Here is a 20,473-nt window from a genome sequence, read left to right on the forward strand (position 1 = left end):
CGAAAGCTTCTGGATTGAAGCCTTGTGGCACTTTGAGTGAATGCATTGAACGCTTCTTGGAGTATTTCGGACTCCGTGCAAATGAACTTGAACATATTGGTCTGAGTGACAAGCGTATAGCAGCAGCGCAATAGAGTGTAGTAGACACAATGAGCTTGAATTCTTTTCGGTCCAAAATCTTAGCAACTACATATTTACCGTAATGAACTAATAGTCTAATTTCATATGGTGCGTGTAAACAAAGGCATCCATGGTATATTAGCAAAAATTGTGGCGCCCTGGACAAAGAGTCCACAGAGGGGGGCGATTTCAAATAAGGAATAAGTTTTGGGTCCATCCACAACAACAGAAAACTTGGCACATTCCTTTTTAGGTTTGGCAAACGCACTAAATAAAAATAAATACACGCATTAAATCCATCACAGTGTTCTTTCTTCCTTTCTTTTCTTCTTATCGACGACCACACCCGCTTGAGGCCACCTATTCCTATTGCGACATAGCCGATCCCTATATCGTCCCTACTACATCCTCTTCAATGAAAGTAAACCTCGAATTGCCCCACGCTGTACCGGATAACATGCCGCACTTGAGTACTGTCAAAGTATGGCTGCACCTTAGCCAGATCGTGCTGACCCTGTTGACTATATGCACTGTTGCGCCTGTCATTGCAACTGAAATACGATTCTACGTAAGTGCCATACTGTGTACTATATAGAGACATCTGCACCGTTGGAGGAGTCCTGACATGTATGCATGTTTTGGATAATAGGGTGGTAGTCAAGCAGGGCCAAACTGGACGCTGGTTGTCGCTGTTTTTACAATCTGGATCCCATTACTGCTGGTGTATTTTCCTTGGGCCTATGACAGGAAAAACAAGTTCAAGCGGATCGGCAAGTTCTGCTTAAAGCCGAGAACAAACTTGATCTTTACGGGCTTTTGTTCTTTAATGTGGGCAGCAGCCGGTATTGCCATGGCAGTGCATGCCAACAACCCTGAGCACTGCAATGTTGACAGCGAACTTGCAGACAGTGACGGCGACTATGCATCGGCATGGTCAGCACAGGTAAATAAAAAGATGTATTTATAGTACTAGTGACTTATCTGATATGTACTGCTTAGCAGAAACGAAAAGCACATGAATAACCAAAAAGCATACATTCTTTTTTTAGTGCAACTGTGCCAAGGCTGCAGCCGGGTTTTCTTGGATCACTTGTTTCATATGGATAGCTACGCTGATCTGCAGCGTGATTATATTTTGGAACGAGAAGCAGCTCATCCAAAAGAATCTTCGTGATCACGAGCGGAACAAGCAGGAAGCTGCTTCGGCGCAGCAGGACGAAGAGATGGCAGAGAGCGACGTCATGATGGATCACGGAGTAGAGCACGAAGAAGAACACGCTAAATATCAAGTGGCAACAGCTGTGACAACCGATGTTCCACAACAACCGCAACAGCAACAGCAGTTTCCGTACAACACCTACTATCACCAAAGTCCAACTCCACCTCCTCATCAACCTGGCGCAGCGACAATCGCACCTGTCCAATATCCACAGTACCCGCAGTATCGTGCCGAAAGCGCCACTCCTCCGATGACCATGCCACACACTCAGTACTAAATTACCTGGCCATCACCCGTTGTTTTCTAACACACAGAGCGGCATCATCATTCATATCCTACCTCATCCCATTTACTGAGTAACACTGCCCAACTCCATATTGTAATATTGTCTCCTTTAGCTTTGGAACCATGTCCATCGAGCATCTTTGCTCCCTTTTTTTTCTGTAAATACAGCAAATATACATACACATTCTCTATTTTTATAAATGAGATACATTTAAATCAAATGTTCTTGGCATTGGCGGGCAAGGAAAAATGATTCTCGGCATATGCGCGTTCTATTTCGTCCCACATGGTATTCACTTTCGCCATTGTCCAATTGAACTGTCGACATAGCCGTATAACACTTCGCCATTGTGCTTGAGTTCCTCCGTGTGATAAATAAAAAATCCTCAGCTTGCGATAAAATGATATCCGCATTTCGTCTTCGTCATCTGTCATCGCATCTCCATCCACGTGCACCAGTGCTTCTAAATATTGCGGATGTTCTTTGCTGATCTTGCCTTTGAGATGGGTATACTCTGCCTGTGCATCATCATGCCGCTTGCATGCCGCTAAGAATTCGGCCTGGCTAGTGATCCGATCCATTGCAAACGGTTCTCCAAACTCATCATCACTTTCAGATGAAGTATCCGGTGCTGTTGTTGTAAGAGCAGGCGGTGCTGGTGCTGGTGTAGGTGTCGGTGCTGATTGCGCCACTTGTGGTACTGCTGCTGCTGCTGCTGCTGCTGATGACGATTTGTTCTTGGTCTTTTGCTTTTTCTTCTTTTTGGGGGCGGGTGTGGTGGTATCATTGGTGGTAGCGGCTGGTCGTTTACGTGGGGGCGAAGCGTCGGCAGAAGGCCGACGCTGTGCTGGTGGCGGAACAAGGTGCTGAGGCTTTTTAGGTGCAAGGTTGGATCGCTCTGGAGCATTGCGAGGTAACTTGAGCGTGTTGTATGCTTCGTGCGCGTTCTTTAACACAATATTTCGCTCTTTTTCATCGTATCGCCATTCCCAAATCCTGATCTCCGGGTAAATCTCTGGCCGTAACCGCCAGTTGCCTTTAGAAGATGATGCAACCTGATTTGTTGATTTTTTCTTTGTTACTGATTCATTGTTCTCACAATTCCCTATATTGGTATGGTTCCTCTCGCTCTTAAAAGGTTTGACCCATGAATGTCAGTTATATACCTTTTTCAATATGGGTATCAAGTCGTCATCGCGTGTTCGGAGAGGTGTCGTCAATTGGATCAGTGGGAGAGGCTGGATGGCGAGTAGATGGATCAGACGTTCGCGAAGAGATGAAGAAGTAGATGCGGGTGTAGTGGTAGTAGTGTTAGTAAGAGTTGGAGTTGATGTCGTTGCTGCTGTTGGCGTTGGTGTAGCGCCTGGTCGCGGTGATGCTCGATGCGAGGACGGCGAAACGACACGGCGAGCAGGAGTGCCACCTTTGCGAGGCGATGGCACACTGGGACCGTCGAGTAACTCTATCCTTCGTGCGTTCTTTTCGCGCTCTGCCGCTTCTGTTCTACTACGAAACCGGGATTTGTCTTCTTGCGAAAGCACTTGCTTCATCGCCGCACGATGCGTGACACTGGCCACATGTTCAATGTTGACTCCCGAAGTACCCATATATAATTCGTGGGCTACAGTTGGATCTGGTAGAATATTGACTGGAAATGATTTATTGCCAATAACCATGGCCTTTATTTTTTTGAAATTCATAATAGTTCAGCCAAAAGAGATGCCGTGTCTATGTATCCTTGAGAGATTACAAGAAACTATGGTTTGTGAACAAAAACTTACGCTATCGTTGCCATTCAGCTCGAATTGTATTTTTTCGGGAGCATGCTGTAGAATTTCAAGTGCCTCTCGATTGAGGCGGAAGCTTATTGCTTTCATTGAGAGGATACGAGGAGGTGAGGAAAATGAGAAACCTTAACAAAGAAGTGTGGAGAGCGATCAAGCAGTACGGGCAGGAGCAGAGCAAGGTGGGCCTGAACCAATAAGATTTAGTTGTCCTGCCAATTCCAGATCGGCGTTTCTGTCTTTAAGAAGCTAAACATGTATTATGCATCATCATCATCATTAAAAAAGAACTGTTCTATAACTTAACATAGTTATTACAAGCTCTTTTCTGTGATATTATGAGCACCGTCTAAGCTTTTCAAAGTGGTATTACTTGATAGCTAAATGGTGTTGAGGTAAAGAAGTTCTGCTATCGCAAATAGTATGTACAGATAAGATAGTATTGCCTCATTATTGTAAGTACTGTAGCAGGGATTTACAGCTACCATTATGAGTGATTGGTATATACGAATTACTCACAGTATATACGCTATATATGGTGCTATACAAGTAAACGTTTTCGCTAAGCTAGCTTCGATGTTCTTGCTCTTTGTCGTTTTCTTCTGTCCATGAGCTGCCTGTTGGTGTCTTCTGGGAGCACAAATTGCTTTATCTCATAATAAGAAAAAAGATAGTACATACTCCCAGTTACAACATATACCTGGAGAGAGTTAGCAGTATGTAAGCAAAGCAAACAAACTGACCTAAAGATTGTTTATTTGTTTATACCACGACGAAAAGCAGCAGTATCATTTATTTAGTGATATTGTGTAAATCAAAATTTTGATTCATCTCTAAAAACTATATGTATTATGGCTATAACTTAAAAGAATATAGCATAGAATAAGGGAACCAGAGAGAAAATTAATGGAACTATTAATATAGTATATTGTGCTCTATTGTCGACAATAACCGTAAATGCACACTCTGTGCCAATGACAATCGTTATTGCTCTGACAAGAAAGGCTGGGAGTGGCATCGCGTTCGGCTAAGGGTGCAGTATCATTGGGATCACGTGTCGCGGGTTTGGCCATAGTAGCACTAATGAAAATAGTGAGAGCCAAAAGAGCCTTGATCGAAAAAACTTGAACCATTTCTTGATGATTTGTTCTATTAGGTAGGCTATAACAATTAGTAAAGAGTAAAGTTTCATAACTATACGAAGAAACTTGTAGAATACGATGTTGTACGGGCTATGCTATATTTTGTACTTACGCCAAGGTGTATTTAATTGAAGTGTGCGTGTTATGAATTTGTCGTTGTGGATATATCTTTTCATGTTTACATCCACCGCAAGCTTTTATACTCTTCTTATATTTCTTTGTTCTTCAAATACCGAGGTTTAACAGGATTGCAAAAGAGCCATTAATACTGCTAGTTGGAGCGACGATTTATTTTGATAAATGCATACACTTTTTGTTGTATCAGTAAATATGAGAGCATTGTGCTATTTCTTTGTTGTCTTCACCATTATAAATTTTATCTAGCATATCAACCAAAAATATACTTAGTAACTATGTTGCATAACCACCTAAACATACGGAAGAAGAGAGTTTGCTACTTCTATAGCCTCTTCCATGTGATACTTCATTTACAAAGTACTGGTTTAATATAGCCTTCTGGATTTTGTTGTCTGTCTGTTGTCAGTAATGTCACTTCGGTTGTTGGCTGCCATGTAACAATTATATGTTAAAACAATGAAAGAACGGTTGTGAAAAGTCAGCTGCAGGGTACTGAGATGCGTATGTTACTATTATAAGTTGTTTCTACGTCCAATATTTTAGAGGCTTTCGACACGGACACCCCCTTCTAATTTTATTCCTCATCAGGTTACACACATCCTATTAATATATGCTTGTGGGGGTGTCCGCAAGGATGTTTTCGCTGGATGTGTTCACTTGTTATTGTTACTATATAAATCAGTCGATAAATTAACAAAAGAGAACCCTGAAAAACATTCCTTAATGCTTTTCAAACTTTTTAAGGCGTCTCTACGGATGTGTTAATGTGCAGCAGTTTAAATAAAGTATATAAATGCTCCTCAAAAAAGAATATACAGTACTTTAATATAATATATTCAACTTTCTACCTACGTTTATCACCCTACTATCTCAACACTTTGGAGCAATTGATTGACACTACTTACACCGGATCAAATAAGCAAATTGTGAAAGCAATCAACGAGCAAGCCAGAAAATACAACTTTGCAGTTTTAACTAAACGAAGTGAGAAGAACGTAAAAATCGTGATCCAGTGCGTACATGGTGGAAGCTATCGCAATACACATGGAGTAATTGAAGAAACGCGGGGACGCCAAACAGCGACGAAAACGACCGGCTGCCAATGGATCATGAACTTAAGGTGGTCCGAGAAGGATAAGCACTGGAAAGTAACGAAGGTCAGCAACGACAACGAGCACAACCACTCCCTCGACGAGCCTCCTCAGTATCACCACCAACACCGCACGCCAACTCTCCATGCCGAGCAGCAAATATTATCATTGACAGATAATTCCGTCAGGCCCCTCATGATACATCGAAAAGTTCAGAACCACGAAGAGGGCGCAATTATAACCATGAGGGATCTATACAATTTTCGTGCGCAAATATTCCGTGAGGATAATCATGGCAGCTTCAGTAGGATATTCGAGTTCCTCATTGGTAACAGCTATATCACTAGATATAAGCTAAACGGCACAGGTAAAAGTCTCGACGCTCTCTTTTTTACCCATGAAACGAGCATAGCAAAAGCACGACGATTCAACGAGATCATTGCTATCGATGCGACGTAACCAAGATGCCTCTTGTCATTGTTGTTGGTGTCAGTCATCTCGGTGCATCAAAGCTCAAGAACGTGCTCATTGCCTCTGCTTTCTTGGTAAACGAGAAAGAAGAGTCGTACACCTGGCTCCTTCGGACTATGCGACAAGTCATATGGCCAGAAGGAAACGTAAGCATCTTCATTACAGACAACGAAAGAGCTTTAATCAACGCCATCGAGTCAACTTTCAAAGATGCAGAGCATATACTTTGCGGATGGCATATGGAGCAGCATTTACGTAGCATCTTCAATACTTGCTTTCCACCGAAAAGAGAAGAGATAGGCGAAGCCAAAGCTATCATTAAGCAAATGGTTTATGTTGGTGAAAAAGACGAAGCGACTTTCCAGGCTGCCATGGACGCTTATAAGTGTCTGATTGAAAAAGGTGCGCTTGCGTATACCAACGAAAACCATAAGCGATCCAACAAAAAGCACAAGAAAACAAATTCCAAAGCGAAGCATGATGCCGACAGCAGCAATGGCGAGAACGACAGATATACTAAAGATGATGCAACGTCTGCAATACATTTGCTGGCAAACAAAAAGAAAGAGAAAATGATGGACTATCTCAACGGGTATGTTAACTAACTTTATCCAATATTTGACTGGAGCTTTTACCGAGTTGTGCTAACCAGCTGTATTATATTATATTTTATAGCTGCCTTGAAGATAAGGAGAAATGAGGTATCATACTTGTTATGCTGGAAGACTTTCATGGGAATGAGGGTATCATCGCGTGTTGGAGGGACACACTGGCGCATCAAAGATACAATGCAAACCACCGGAAGCTTGTTTAATACGGTCAAAGCAATTGATCGTGTCATGCGTAAATCGGTATGAACTACACCCTTTGTTTTCTAATTGTAAAGATAATGTGCTAACGGATATGCTATTTAAAATTTTGTACTAGTTGGCTGATGAAGAGACTCAGTTTTTGCAAGAAAGACACAATATGCCACTTTATGGAAAGCGTGAATCGGCTGCGATGCAAGAGCTCTTTGACACTATTTCGTTTTTTGCTTTGAATCGACTCCGAAGGGAGCTTAAACGAGCCTGGGTTAACTGCGATGAATACCACCTTGACTCAAGCGACTGCTGGTGTGGTACCACACTAAACTATGGACTGCCGTGTCAACATAATATCGCACTAAAGGATTCAGTATAAGCTTGTCGGATATTCTTGATTGATGGCGTTTGGAATATGACAGAGGTATAATTTTCTGCTATAGTAATACTGTAATTATACTATGTGCCTGTAACTAATATACTTTATATGTTAATATAAATTTATTACTGTACTATGCTAAAAACAGACATGCTGCTCTATAACTTCGCAATTTATTTTAAGCTGCCCACATCCAGCATTGCGGGCTTGGAGGATCGGCAATCGCTGATTGCTGTGGGCATATACTCGTATAAGAGAGCGTTCTTTATTTTCGTTACACACGCCATCACAGTTGATACAACAATGGCCGAGACTTTCATTGGATCCCATGAAGACGCTGGCTACGGCGTTCAGCACATATTTACTCCAACCCGATCCAATACACGCTCAGTTATCCTGTTGATAAGATATTAAACAACTTGCATAACACTATCCGCTATCATACCACAATCCCCTCCTTCCAGATACTTTTCCTTTTTTTCGGATTTGAATTCGCCTATAGAACTTGTGGTGACAGGACATCCATTATGAGTGCATCATCAGCCGCCCCTTTCTTGATAAGTATAAGAGATTAAGAGATCACAAATGACATACGTCTATGCATCATATCGCGTCAGTCCATATCGGGTTATAATAGCCTTACATATGCTGGATCATCCGAGTATAATATTTACGTGCTTTACACAACTCGGTTGGATTGTCTCTATGCGACAGTGCTTAGCTTATTGCCATGGTAATTGCTGTGTATGCTTTTGCTTGATTTTTAGCCGAGTACCTTATTCCGATGATGATTTAGGTAGTGTAATGATGTGTTTTACCACAGTGTATATATATATGTGTTTGCGCTCTGTATTCTCGTTTATAGTATAATAAAATCTGTGGCGAAGGTATTCTACCGAAATGCAAGCACACCATAGCCAGTGCTTATTTTTATGTACTTAATACATAGGAGTTGACGGTTTACGTAAATGCAGGATCCGTCAATTCTCACACCTCTTTGAATTTCACACAAAAATCGGGAATCTTAGCTTTGAGCTGTTGTCAGGTTACAGTGCCGCTGCGGGCTGCTCAACCCTGTTGATGATCTCTCCATTACAGCAAACAGCGCAATACTCTTACGTCGAACATAAGTTAAGACATTCAAGAAGAAAAAGAAAATCAGTTCGACGAACCGCCAAAACCGTCTGCTAATCAGCATCCACGTCGAAAGGTTCAGCACTATGTTGTGCGAGCTCTACTGTCTAAGAAGCGGGTGTTATCGGTGCTCGCTTTTTTTGATCCTGTTCTTGCTCACCAGCGTTGCTGCTGCTGCGGTTGTTGTTGTTAACAAGGCTGCTTCCATGACTGCTGTTGTTGTGATGGAGATGATGGTGGCGTCTGGTTCTCTTGAGTGTCGTAGACACTTTTGTCACACGACCGAGCGACTGGCTGTCACCTTAGTGGTGACAGAGCTAGTCAAGATTTCCAATTATCAATCAGCTTCCGGGAGAGCCATCGTTAACGATACTCAAAGATAACAGTCGCACCGTGTTAGCAGAAACCAAGGATAGACCAACTTGATCGCTTACTGCGGCCACCCACTGGAACCTGACTTCTTTTGACAACTTGAGATCCGGTAAAACAGCTGCCAAAGCTTTATACGCACGTCAAAACACTGATACGTTTCCAAGTTTTATGAGTCCGTTGAAGCATCACAAACTGCTGATGACTGCATTCGCAAAGTACTGGTGTTGTAAAACCGTGTGTAAGACAAGCACGATTCAGCCCCGAGGAAAACGTGCTTGTCAAACAGATGCTGAAATTTGTTTCCATCGCACAGTGTATGTATTCAAAGTTTTGTCTCGTGAGTTTGTGTGGTCAATCCGCGCGCTATAACGTCCATGTTTTCTATATACTCGAAATAGACATTGCGTAGGTCTAAACAATTGCTCAGCAGTTAAGAATTGTGAACGCGATATAGTGAGTGTAGTATCAAATGAACCAAAAGAGACAGAATAAGTCAACGAGACCCGATGGGATCTAAGTTCTCGCCAGCATGTGCATTAAACAGATTCATTGATATTATCAATCAACCATCTAGGATAAGTAATATAGGGTGTGTGAGTAAAGGGCTCATCCGAGTAAATGCCTCAGAAAGTAGCTAATTAGAATTACATGATCTATATAATGACAGCTTCTTCCTGAGCATAGCTAATTCGTGTAGCACCAAGATATGTCTGAATGAGGAGTTGTCCGCACATGTGAGGTTATAAGGAAAATCACAGCAATATTTAATGACGGCTCAAAGAATATGATACGTGTTATTAATTATGTTGGGTACAACACTCCGAATGCGAACTACTCTCCCATCCGTCCTACGTGAAGCCTTTCGTAGTGATCACACCATGGAAGTGGGCGTCTGTTTTATTTTCCATTGATGTACATATTTTGTTTATGGCTCATAATATGCTGCGTGATGAACTTACCTATATGTTGTATATAGTGTACGCTTCACCCAACGACATCTACTTCCTTAATCATGATCCATGCAGGAGAAGAAGACATGTCTTACTTGGCAAAGAATTCTAACGGCTCCTTCAGAGAGACGATGTCGTGTGCTGGCGGCAGGATATCGTGTTCGCGTGGCTAGTATAAGTATACACTTTCATTGAGACGATTTAGAAAATTAACTTAAAGACATCATTATGATACGAGGATGACTCTTGGTCTTTTATTTTGTATGAATATATCATCAGGTAATAGAACATCCCGTCAATATATAGTTGGTACAAGCATTATTTGCAGACAAGCGAAAGGACTATCAAAGAAAGAAGTTAGAGAAAGCCATACTTGGAGTATATAGTAAAAGCAAGCAACAATTGAAACAATCACTCACCACTTCGTATTTCCAGAACAGATCGTCGCGGCCCCTACCCTACCCTCCCATTGCTGGGAGAACCTCCACTTTTGTCTGGGCTCCAGAACGTATCATAGATGCAGATAGAAAGGAAACGAAAAACAATTATCCCCTCGCTCGCTCTTCAGACGTTTTCTTGTGTATATTTTGCCACTAACCTTTCTCTGTGACGCCTCCTCTTATCCGTGTACGTGACCTCACCATACTGCCCAATCCCGTATGGCTGCTTGCTACGGCGGCATGACCCTGACAGTCATCGCGTTTAGTTGTGGCCGCGCTCCACTGCATAGTCTCTACGTGTTGCCGACCCGTGCCCCGAACCTAACGTCTATGCGCGGCCGGTGGTCAGTTTATCGAGTCATTTCCAGGACTCAGCAAGCGGTCACAGGGAGTACAGGATCAAGAGGTGGGCGCAGGTCATGATTTACTGGAGAGGTGCATGCGCAATCGAACTTACCATGCTTTCGCTCTTCCACTCGCAAGGTGAACCAAAATTTCTTTCAGGCCTTCCGACAAAAGAGAAAAAGGTTAGGCATCGCCCAATCCGCGAACCAATCCTGATAAATCTTAACAACTACAGCAACGAAAGCACGTCGAAAATTAAGTTATTAAGACGTAAATACCAGAAGAAGGCTACCCTAGTTGAAGAAGTACAGAAAAAAAATAGTTACCCTGTAGTCGTCACGTATATCCGTCCGCCGCCGCTACTACTACTACACACGCAAAATCAACGACAATGATTAAAAGAAACGTTGGTGACGCATTGGAAAAAAAAACAAGTTGGAGATCATTGAAATTTGAAAGGTGTTATTTTTTTTGAATGGGGGGAAAGAGAAAGATTAAAGTAGGAGGAAAAACTTACACTGCAAAGGTTCCATAGTACACCGCGTGTGTCAAAAGCAAGATTCGCCGACAAGGGTTCATAAAGAAAGCGAATTGCCAATGGAGTATGTGTTAGAAAAAAGAACTCTTTTAAAAAAGCGAGTGAGGAACTGATTGAAGTAACTCGTTCGCGCATTGCTCTACTTACATGCCGAGTTTTGTTGGCCATCACGGTTCTTGTTGAAAGAGACAAGAGTGGTGATGGAAAAAACCTTTACTTGACTGTCAAATTATTGAAACAACGACACAACCATGGCGCACTGCCTAAGCCTCTCTGCTTCGCTGCTTTTTTTTTGCATGGGATATCATTAAGAGAGAAAAGAGGAGGTTCACACATACACCGAGTATCTCCATGTCTCCCGGTTCGTGCCTCGTCTGCATTACACACCCAGGTTTCACCTTGGGACTGAGCTCCGCACCTTTTGCAGGTACCGCTATACTCGCACGGATAAACTGAAGGACCGGATGTGTCATAATCACCTCCTTACAACATAGCAATCGTTGCCATCGTTACTTTACCTCACATGCTGCTGCAGAACCCCCATGCGTAGCTCATATAGCTTTCTCTATGTATTTGTTATCAAAACACACCTTCCCTGGCTATTAGCACCTCCACCTTCTTGTGCGCCCTTTGAGTGTAAACTTCAATTCACTTCTTGCACGATTAACCATCATCTCCTCGTTAGTGCATACTGATGAGTTGACAGCGAATTTGGCATTATCATAGTAGTCACTAGATCAACTTAGTACTTTGGTGCTTTTGTGTACCCATCGCTGTACCTCTATTAGGGGAATCTCCTATTCTATCTTTCTTCCCTGTGTATTTCGATTGTCTACTTTTTACACTGTAAAGCGTCAATCAGTAGCATTGGTGCATATTATATCTGTTGTTTCGGCCCCAGTTCTATTACTGACACAATAAAAAAAGCGGTTATTTTGAAGGCAACTCAAGTCTACACACATCAGTACTTTAAGCGTAAGTGAGAGGCGTACGCATAGATTCGTTTCCAAACACTCTGTTTTTCCGCCTTACAATACAAATTAAAATGTGTATTTGTTCGTTGCTTTTGTTATCACCCCTGTACAAACTGCTGCTACTCGTGTCAGTAAACTCGGTAATACATCATTGGCTTGAGACCGTGATCCGACAAACGATCAGGATCTAAGCAATTCTGCCAACCACCTTGCGTTTCTCGGGGAGCGTTCAACTTTTCTGGAGCATGCACATTTGCGCTTGTATATATTAAGTCTTCAGCCTTCAACTTTTCAGGAATTATTCAATATCAGTACATTAAAATGCGCCACGATTTGAGACGAACGAACATGTTAAAGAAAAAGGATCCGGATAGCGATTGCCATTTCTCCTTCTTCTCGACCATCATCCTTGTAGTTTCGCAGCTCTATGAATCTATGCAGTCTATTCACAAGGGTGCTCTCGTATCTGGAAGAACCACATACCTTTGTTTTACGCCGCCATTTCTGTGATTGCTTACACATGAGAATACAGTCGTAAGCGGAGGAGATGAGATGGCTCGGTTGTTGCGCGCTTAATACAATTTACTGATGAAGAATCATATATCCGTAAGTAAAATCACGCGTATAATAATATTATTGCATCGTTTACTCACACATTCTTTAACACCTCGTGCCACGCCAACTCTTACCAACAAAAGTAAGCTGACTGATGCAATTGGCAATTTGCATTGTATATGTGTATATGTGTATAGCACGATGTGCCACATAAATTATTCATGCAGGTTACGCGACAGAGATAATGCGAGGATGCTAACTAAGATGATAAAAGGGTCATTCTTCGCCTGTAAGAGCGAGGGAGAGTAACGCAAGCTCAAACGCCATTGACAAGGTGGAATCCGTTTACGAAAGACGAATGGTCAAGAGAAAAGTGGTACTTTTTGAAACCGGAGAATAGCGGGAAAAAAGGCATCCTACTTGCGTTATAAAATATCGTATAAGCCCTTTTTAAACCAAGCTTTGACAATGCGAATCCGCAGCAGTCAGTCAAGCTTGAAGTCAAGCGTGTTTCAATTGCTGCCGTTGGTGGTCATTTGTTTCAAACGGATCTTGCATCACAGAAAAGAAAAACACAGACGCAACCTCGTTTTTTACTTTTAAGAACATTAGCAGGGTCCGTGCGTAGAGAGCACGGTGTCAAAGAGTTGCCGCCGCTTTATATGCACTTGAAAAAGATCCTAAGTCTTAATCAGTACATTCACAAGGTCGATCAATACGCGAGAGATCTTTCTGTGTGAATTGGGATGGCATTACCCAACGATAGATTAAGTTTCCGTTATAATAATAGTCAAACATAGAAAGCTTCTCTTGTTGATTATTATCTTTTTGTCATTTTCTTATTGTATTTTAAAGAGAAACCCTCTTATCTAGGAAGTTCCAATAGAAAAAGAGGGGAAAAACTCCTGCTGTCTCTTTTTTCCAGGAAGACAACAAAACCTGATCGAAGACGCAGGTAGTGAATGGTCGCTACGCAATGAGAGACCTTCGCCATTCACTAGTGGCGCCCGTGCCGTGTGTGCCCACAACGTCAACTAAGCACAAAGATACTTCAAGGTTGTTGTACTACGTTGGTGCAGCCCTAGGGCATGCTTCCAACAACCTTGCTACCGTTGAAGCATCTTTCGGGTGAAAATATCCACCTCGACTCGGCGGATAGCTTTCCAAGTCAAGGATTCACACAACACTTTGCGCATCATAAAGTTTGTGTAAATGGAACTGCAGAAGAAAAAAAAATGGGAGGGGTGGGGGTTTTTTGGTATTCTTATCCAGACAATTTTTTGCCGTCACGCTCGGGTCTTCAATGAAATCCATCATGTTGATTGGCTCTCATTTGTAAGGCTCTGGTTGGCTCATTTTATGGACCGCTTATATCATATGACGCAACTTGGCCCAAAAGCAAAGGGAAGGCAAGGAGATGTGTAAGTGATAGTCGTCGTGAAGAAGTCAAATACGCTACAGCAGCAGTGATCGACATGCTATGTATGTTTCACCATGCCGATGTACCCTCCGATACTGTCGCCGCTTATTTTGGAAAGAAGTGTCAGTGCACGCACCCGGCCTCCGCGTCAAATACAGGTACGTTTCGAATGCCAACTTGTTCAATGAGTACGCAAGAAAAAAAAAGATGCGACTGAACAACTCAATTAGAAATGACAAGGAAGAAAGACAGAATGCCAACGACGATTAAGAACGACGGATGAGTGCTCGTGTGCGATCTGGGAAGCAGTAACTGCTAAATTGCCAAGGACTCGCATCATTTGCCCTGGCGGACCAGATATCTACCAGTGATAATGCGGGTTCTGTTCGACCCATGGAGTATTCTGTTGAAAGTTCGCTCGACCCAATTCCATTCCACTTTTTTATAGGTTGCTGATTTGTATCTTTGCCTATTCAAATATAAAAAAATATCTCTTGTAACACAGTCAGTATTAGCATAGCAGTGTCGTCGTCACTTTTATTTCAACAGCACAAACTCACTTCTCAACGTCTGTTAGTGAAGATACTGTTTAACGAGATTTCGAAGCAAACTTTGTTCTTGCTGCAATGGCAAATGATTGCTGGATTTTACTGAATCGTTTGGAAAGGCGGAAAGGACACTGCTTAGAAAGTTTGAGTCGCGTCTCAAGCTTTTGAATGGAATTACAGCTCAGCAAAACAAATAATAACTAGAGCAAGTACCATTATTGGCAATCACGACCTTTAGTATTATCTCTCGAATACAGGTACATACACATCAGCACCCAAGAAGTATAGAATATTCTAGAATTACTGTAAACAATCCAAAATAAGTGGTGGAGGAGAAGAAGAAGAAGATAGTCCCATATACATCCAAGCTCATCATTTGGAAACTTTAAACCCGAAACCAGACTAAACCCAGACCAGGACTTGCGCGTTCGCCTAAACCTGCTCACTCACTGGCGTTCGCTGCCAGGCCCCACAATTCGTTGCGAGCTACTCGCCCTTCTTTTCAACCTATTGAGTGACTTAATTCATCACTATGTCCTATATTTATTAGTAACGTAGCTGCTTGATATCATGACAATGCAGTAAGATATTTTGGATCGCGTGGGCAATGTATTAGGAAGAAGCCTGCATACCAGCGAAAATGCTGCTGTTTCCTTTTTTTTTCACAAACATCATCCTATCTTCAACTTGAGAATCCAGTGTCTCTTACACAGAAAGTACACAGACCGGTCTTTTTTATTCCATTGCAATCAAATAGCGTTATCCCTTCATTACTATAGCAACAGCAGAAATAGTAAAGATGACATACCGATTAATTTTGTCTAGATAGTCTGCTGGATCGAAGCCTGGATGTGTGCAAAATGTTATGAGTAGGATTGCCTGTTTCCTTTTGGTCCTGAGAAATGGGTTCGAAAGTGATTGGTGCTGTTGCTGTTCGGTGTTATGGGATGATATATACATCTTTACTTGAATGTTGATAAAATTGCACCAACGTCATAATCAAAAAATTAGCGCTGGATACCGTCTTTGTTTTTATGGTGCTGTGTAACCCTTCTTTTCTTCACGTGATGGAAGAAAATATATCGGCTGGCATAAAATATTCAACGAGTTGCTCTGTATTGCAATGGTGTTGCTAATGATCAAAAAAGCCGATTTTGACAGCAATTGAATGACCACTGACATTGTGTAAAATGTGTGTTGTATATTCGTTCGTCAAAGTTTTTATAATGTTCGAGTGCTGTGAGTACAATTGCCGCCTTAATGTGTCACTTATTGGTACTTATATATTATATCGTTACAGACGAGATGATCTGCTAATCGTCGTCCAGAGAAATCGTTGTATGCAAACGTTCGTGAGAAGCACACGGTCCAGTGACACCAGTAGAATGGTATGTTGAGTTGTCAGAGGTGCTTGTACGATCGATGGTGTGGAGCGTTCGTGATATTCATGCTTTTGTTTGGTAAAGAGGAAAAAGAGTAGAGATGTGCTGTTCTTTTTCAGCAGCACAGTCACTCAAAGACAGCACGATCATGGTTCACCGTCATATTCATATGTCGTTGTTCGACTATCCACATATACATGCTGGTAATCAAGCCAAGTTATAAAATAGAGATCCTTCTGTTTCTATTTCTTTTACCAGTGCTCTCACACAATCCGTCGTATCAGTAATCCGACAAAAGAACTGCCGTTCACAGCACATCTTCTAACCCGCTCAAAAAGTATTTTTTCTTTTTTAAATTGATCGTCTTTATTAAAGAATTCTATTCTTCTAGTCCAACACTGTTGCCTTCAGCAAACAAAGACCGGCACTCTGAAATATATATCCACATCACTCATCCACCACACCCATCCACAACCAGCATGCTCAACACAATTAAACTAAGCACAGCATACTCTGCCCAGCAATCACTCTTGACCACTTACCTGGATCCTCACACGTAGCAATGATACAAAGACGTAGTATCTACATTATAAGGACAGCCTCAAATTAGAAAATGGCTCAAGCTGATCCAGCAATACACATACATCAAAAAGTAAAGTACCTTATCACACCAACGGTCAATGGTCTTGCATCTGTTCCATAAACAAACAGAATAACCTGCCCATCCAAATTCCTCTGCCACCGTCGCCAATACCCACAATGGCCGCCGTCAACGATCGCGCGTTTACAAGCACTCGTTCATCCTATTAACCATTCTTGCTTTCTAGGAAAACAATCCTCACAAGTTCTAACTAGCTAATAAAAGGGAGACTTTACCCATGTGGATCATAATTTCGGCAAGCACAGCAGGAGCCACAACGGAATCGCATGTGACAGAAAAAACAAGTTCATCCATGGAGAGCCACAGCAACCACACAGTCTCAGCCTTGATCTTGATAAATTAAAACGGCGGATGAAGGCATACAGCTTAAGCATACACAGGAAAGCTATGAGAAGAACAGGTCGTCCGTTGAAGCGGCAGAGCAGCATCCATGCACAGCATCTTTGCAAGCACGGGAAAACCAAAACAAGTCCGTCCAGCAAAGGAGCCTTGGAAACAAAGACGCCAAGTAGAGCCACAAAATACGTCCGGCAGAGTTCAAGACACCCAAGGAAAAGAATTCGTCTGTACAATGAGTAGAATATCCAACACGTCACGATCTTAGGTGGCGAGAGAATTGCGAGATGGAGCAAGTCAAGGTATACAACAGCCAAAAAAAAACCAGAGTGAGCGCGAATATGTATTGCAGGTAACAGAGCAACATGGGCGCCATATACGAGAGCAGAATAGCGTCACTACAGATGGCAGCCAGCACGATTGACGGTAGTGACAGGAAAAAGCAACGTTCTGTTGACGGCAAGGACAGAGCAGCTGTAGCAAGTGAAGGTGGCAAAGACGTGTAATGTTCGACTGGCGTAAAGCGAGATGGAGCAAGCGTGAGCAGACGGTAATGAAGGACGTCGAAAGAGCAATAGTAAGCAGCAAAAGAACTTTAGTAAAAAAAAGGCTAAAGTAGGAAAAAGAGAGGAAGAAAAGCAAAAACAGCAGTACCCCTTGCTTCAGGTATTTATATTGTCCTGGTGCCCCGAGCCAGCAGAGCAATGGACCATCGGAAGAAGTGCTTTCCCACATGCAGTGGTGGCCATGACAACCGCGGCTTCACCCTTTTCATGCTTTCTTTCCTTACTGCTTGTGCTACGCTCTTCCTTTTCCATTCCTCCTTTTCCTTTTCGCTACTTCTTGTTTACGCTTTCACGCCGTCACTCCACTCGGCTAGTTCTTTCTTTTTTACTTGTGCTACGTTCTTTCCTTTTCGTTTCTGCGGTTCCCTTTTCGTCACCGCGGTTTCCTTTTCGTCATTCATCCAAAACGGGTTTGTCATTGTCACTTTGCTTTACCCTGCTTAATAATGCCTGACATGGGTTTCTACGAAGGTCATTTAAAAGCATCAACATGCACGTCCTCCGAAAAGACACAAGAGCAGTGCGCGCTATGAGCATTCGCAACGGATCATCTGTAGAAATGATAATCTGTAAAGTAACTGGTCCTGTCCTGTAAAACTCCCAAACATTTTGAACATCAACAACGACAACAGCAATCCCATGTCTACGATTACGGTCACTTTCCCCCGAAACCACCCTCTCCTCAAGTCGAAATGCTACTGCTGCCTCCCCTGTCGCAACTGCCGACCAAAAAAAAAAGACGAAAGGTGCTTAGTGGCGCAATGACGAGGATCAGCTCTTGGTCCAAGCCTGCCTTCTCGTCGACAAGGATGAAAAAGTTGACATCAACCAAGATTTTAAAAACCTTTTGGCAACGCGTTTTTGAAGAGTTTGAAAAAGGCGGCAATGACAAAAACCGCACCCCCGAAACTTGTCAAGGTCGTTGGAAATCATCAGCGCACAAATCGCGAGATATGCAGCGGCCCCGGCCTTTATCGAGAGAGGGCCACCAAAAGTGACGAGACCGATGGTGACAGGGTAGTCCTTTGCACAAGAATATGCATATTACAGATTCGAGAAGTTCCTTTAAGTTCCTATAATAGAAACAGCGCATAATCGAGAGGTACAACGGCAAAGTTGAAGCACGGTATAGGCCGTTCAAGATGGCTCTTGCTAGCCTCTGCTGAAGGATGAGCAGAAATTTGAGTTCATCAGCGACAAGGCCAACGAGGTCAGCGTGGATGGCGAGAAGGATGTGCGGCCCATTGGTAATAAGAAAGCCAAGGCTCTGAAGAGACGACACGCCGAAGACGACGATCTCGAGAGCCTGGCTGGTGAACAGGTGAAGCTCGCCCGTCTGGAGGTCGTCGAGGAAGGAAAGAGTAGGAGACTTTTGGAGAAATGCTGGAGGAGGCGCAAAAGGCGAATGAAGAGGCGCAACTGGCAAGGATTTGGACTCTCTTAGTCTTGCTCAAGATGGTACTACGAGAAGAAGCAACAGGAGATCGTTAAACGAATGAGAGAAGAAGAGATGGAGAAGAATGTGGTGCAGGAAGGAGAGCCGGCAGACGGTTCAGAGGAAGAGAGAGATCGTTGACGAGGTCGTCGAAAGAACTTGGTGCATGGATATTCATTTGGTATTAAATCAATACCATCAACGCCACATGTCTCCTCGTGAGTATTCAATATCGCGGCATCAAGCTCATCAGATATTAGCCTTTCAGCTTCTTCTGCAACATTTGATTGTTTCCTGTGAGACTAACTCCCAAAGCATCTCTGGCCCTTTGCATGGCAGTAAGCTGATCTACATCATAGAGTTTGCCGAGTTGATTCTTCCGATCTTTTTGATTCGCATCACGGTATTGCATGGCCCTGCAGTATCTTTGCTGCAGTGGTTCCTCGGTTAATAAGGCCAAAATATTAACGTTTGTTGTTGGGTTCAATTCTATTGTCTATGAACTTACCGATATTGAGGCGACGTTACTGTCTTTGTTTGATTTATCGAACTTGTTTGTTTCTGTTGGGGACATTCTTAATATATACAATGCGAACGTTAATAGCATTTGAAGCGGAATATGGATAGCAACCGGAGCACATTATTGAACAATTGTTGTGATTTAGTTGACTGAGAGCGTACAGTGGAAGGCTGTCATTCATTAATGCGCAATATTGGAAAATACGGCGGATTCGAATTTCATCAGTGCATCCGCATATCCGGATCGGGTGCGCATGGCCCTTATATCCGATCTGATGCGATACATGAAGAACGCTAGTGAAATCTTGAGGGAAATAACAGCAGTCATTAATGACGGAACAAAGAATGAGTGTTATCAGCCTTGTTGGATACAACAAGTAGACTGTCACGCTAGTTTAGAAAAACCATTTTCTCAACGCCAGTATGATAATGAGAAGATATAGGTCTTTTCGTTTGTGTGAAGGCGAAGGAGGGAAAAAAGTAGGACAGGAGAAAAGTAAGCATGTCGTGCTGCTGATACATGGAACCTGTCTGTGAGTCACATAAACCGACGTACATAACAAGGCGATTTGTGTACTAGCACGTTTTTTCTGAAGCAAAAAAGTATACAGTGGTCCCCCAACATAGCAAATCGGCAAAAGTGTTGAAGCAGTGGAAAAACAGTAGAAGCGAAATTGTTTTGGAAGGATGTATAAACACAAACAAGAGAATTTTCCAGAAAAGCACCGGAAAAGGAAAATGTTCAATATCTTTGCGGATTTTCTTGTGGTTTTAGAAAAAAATGAGGTTGGATAAGTTACTAAGATGAAAATGAAGTACAAGAAGAGCAGAGCAAAGTTGACTTAGGAAGTTTGGAAAGTTGAGA

The 20,473-nt window shown here is 42.5% G+C and overlaps 6 protein-coding genes across 6 annotated transcripts; 4 read left to right on the forward strand and 2 right to left on the reverse strand.

Annotated features, from left to right (window-relative positions):
* Positions 1–577: 577 nt before the first annotated feature.
* On the forward strand, positions 578–1,616 carry BDB00DRAFT_766313 (uncharacterized protein; the record flags this gene model as incomplete). The annotated part of the gene is made up of 3 exons (XM_053119585.1): positions 578–688; positions 770–1,063; positions 1,170–1,616. The coding sequence occupies 3 exons, from the start codon at positions 578–580 to the stop codon at positions 1,614–1,616; spliced, it is 852 nt and encodes a 283-aa protein (XP_052978187.1).
* Positions 1,617–1,804: 188 nt separating this feature from the next.
* BDB00DRAFT_831182 (uncharacterized protein) lies at positions 1,805–3,617 on the reverse strand. Its single transcript, XM_053124099.1, has 2 exons — positions 2,792–3,617; positions 1,805–2,680 (listed from the first exon to the last, which is right to left on the reverse strand). The coding sequence occupies exons 1-2, from the start codon at positions 3,323–3,325 to the stop codon at positions 1,841–1,843; spliced, it is 1,374 nt and encodes a 457-aa protein (XP_052978188.1). The 5' UTR covers positions 3,326–3,617; the 3' UTR covers positions 1,805–1,840.
* Positions 3,618–10,538: 6,921 nt separating this feature from the next.
* On the reverse strand, positions 10,539–11,364 carry BDB00DRAFT_470525 (uncharacterized protein). Its single transcript, XM_053117496.1, has 4 exons — positions 11,192–11,364; positions 11,001–11,042; positions 10,787–10,835; positions 10,539–10,657 (listed from the first exon to the last, which is right to left on the reverse strand). The coding sequence occupies exons 1-4, from the start codon at positions 11,251–11,253 to the stop codon at positions 10,592–10,594; spliced, it is 219 nt and encodes a 72-aa protein (XP_052978189.1). The 5' UTR covers positions 11,254–11,364; the 3' UTR covers positions 10,539–10,591.
* Positions 11,365–17,699: 6,335 nt separating this feature from the next.
* BDB00DRAFT_831241 (uncharacterized protein) lies at positions 17,700–18,177 on the forward strand (the record flags this gene model as incomplete). The annotated part of the gene is made up of 1 exon (XM_053124100.1): positions 17,700–18,177. A coding segment is annotated over exon 1 (263 nt), but the record flags the coding sequence as incomplete, so codon positions are not given.
* A 362-nt stretch (positions 18,178–18,539) lies between these two features.
* Positions 18,540–19,145, forward strand: BDB00DRAFT_873950 (uncharacterized protein; the record flags this gene model as incomplete). Its single annotated transcript, XM_053127162.1, has 3 exons — positions 18,540–18,671; positions 18,811–19,015; positions 19,099–19,145. The coding sequence occupies 3 exons, from the start codon at positions 18,540–18,542 to the stop codon at positions 19,143–19,145; spliced, it is 384 nt and encodes a 127-aa protein (XP_052978191.1).
* A 123-nt stretch (positions 19,146–19,268) lies between these two features.
* Positions 19,269–19,774, forward strand: BDB00DRAFT_470750 (uncharacterized protein). Its single transcript, XM_053117498.1, has 2 exons — positions 19,269–19,307; positions 19,429–19,774. Exon 2 carries the CDS (start codon positions 19,500–19,502, stop codon positions 19,698–19,700), a length of 201 nt encoding a protein of 66 aa, XP_052978192.1. The 5' UTR covers positions 19,269–19,307; positions 19,429–19,499; the 3' UTR covers positions 19,701–19,774.
* Positions 19,775–20,473: the final 699 nt, after the last annotated feature.

This window comes from Zychaea mexicana (assembly GCF_025766255.1).
Source record: "Zychaea mexicana strain RSA 1403 chromosome Unknown BDB00scaffold_53, whole genome shotgun sequence".
Classification (NCBI taxonomy): domain Eukaryota; kingdom Fungi; phylum Mucoromycota; class Mucoromycetes; order Mucorales; family Lichtheimiaceae; genus Zychaea; species Zychaea mexicana.

What these genes read in the sequence shown, in the direction of transcription:
- BDB00DRAFT_831182 (XM_053124099.1), bottom strand. Translation starts at nt 3,325, where the DNA reads ATGAATTTCAAAAAAATAAAGGCCATGGTTATTGGCAATAAATCATTT. An exon ending in TGATACCCATATTGAAAAAG is followed by an intron (nt 2,681 to 2,791) that starts GTATATAACTGA and finishes TCAACAAATCAG; the next exon opens with GTTGCATCATCTTCTAAAGG.
- BDB00DRAFT_470525 (XM_053117496.1), bottom strand. Translation starts at nt 11,253, where the DNA reads ATGAACCCTTGTCGGCGAATCTTGCTTTTGACACACGCGGTGTACTAT. An exon ending in TACTATGGAACCTTTGCAGT is followed by an intron (nt 11,043 to 11,191) that starts GTAAGTTTTTCC and finishes TTGCGTGTGTAG; the next exon opens with TAGTAGTAGCGGCGGCGGAC. An exon ending in AGTGGAAGAGCGAAAGCATG is followed by an intron (nt 10,658 to 10,786) that starts GTAAGTTCGATT and finishes GGCCGCGCATAG; the next exon opens with ACGTTAGGTTCGGGGCACGG.
- BDB00DRAFT_470750 (XM_053117498.1), top strand. Translation starts at nt 19,500, where the DNA reads ATGGCCCTGCAGTATCTTTGCTGCAGTGGTTCCTCGGTTAATAAGGCC.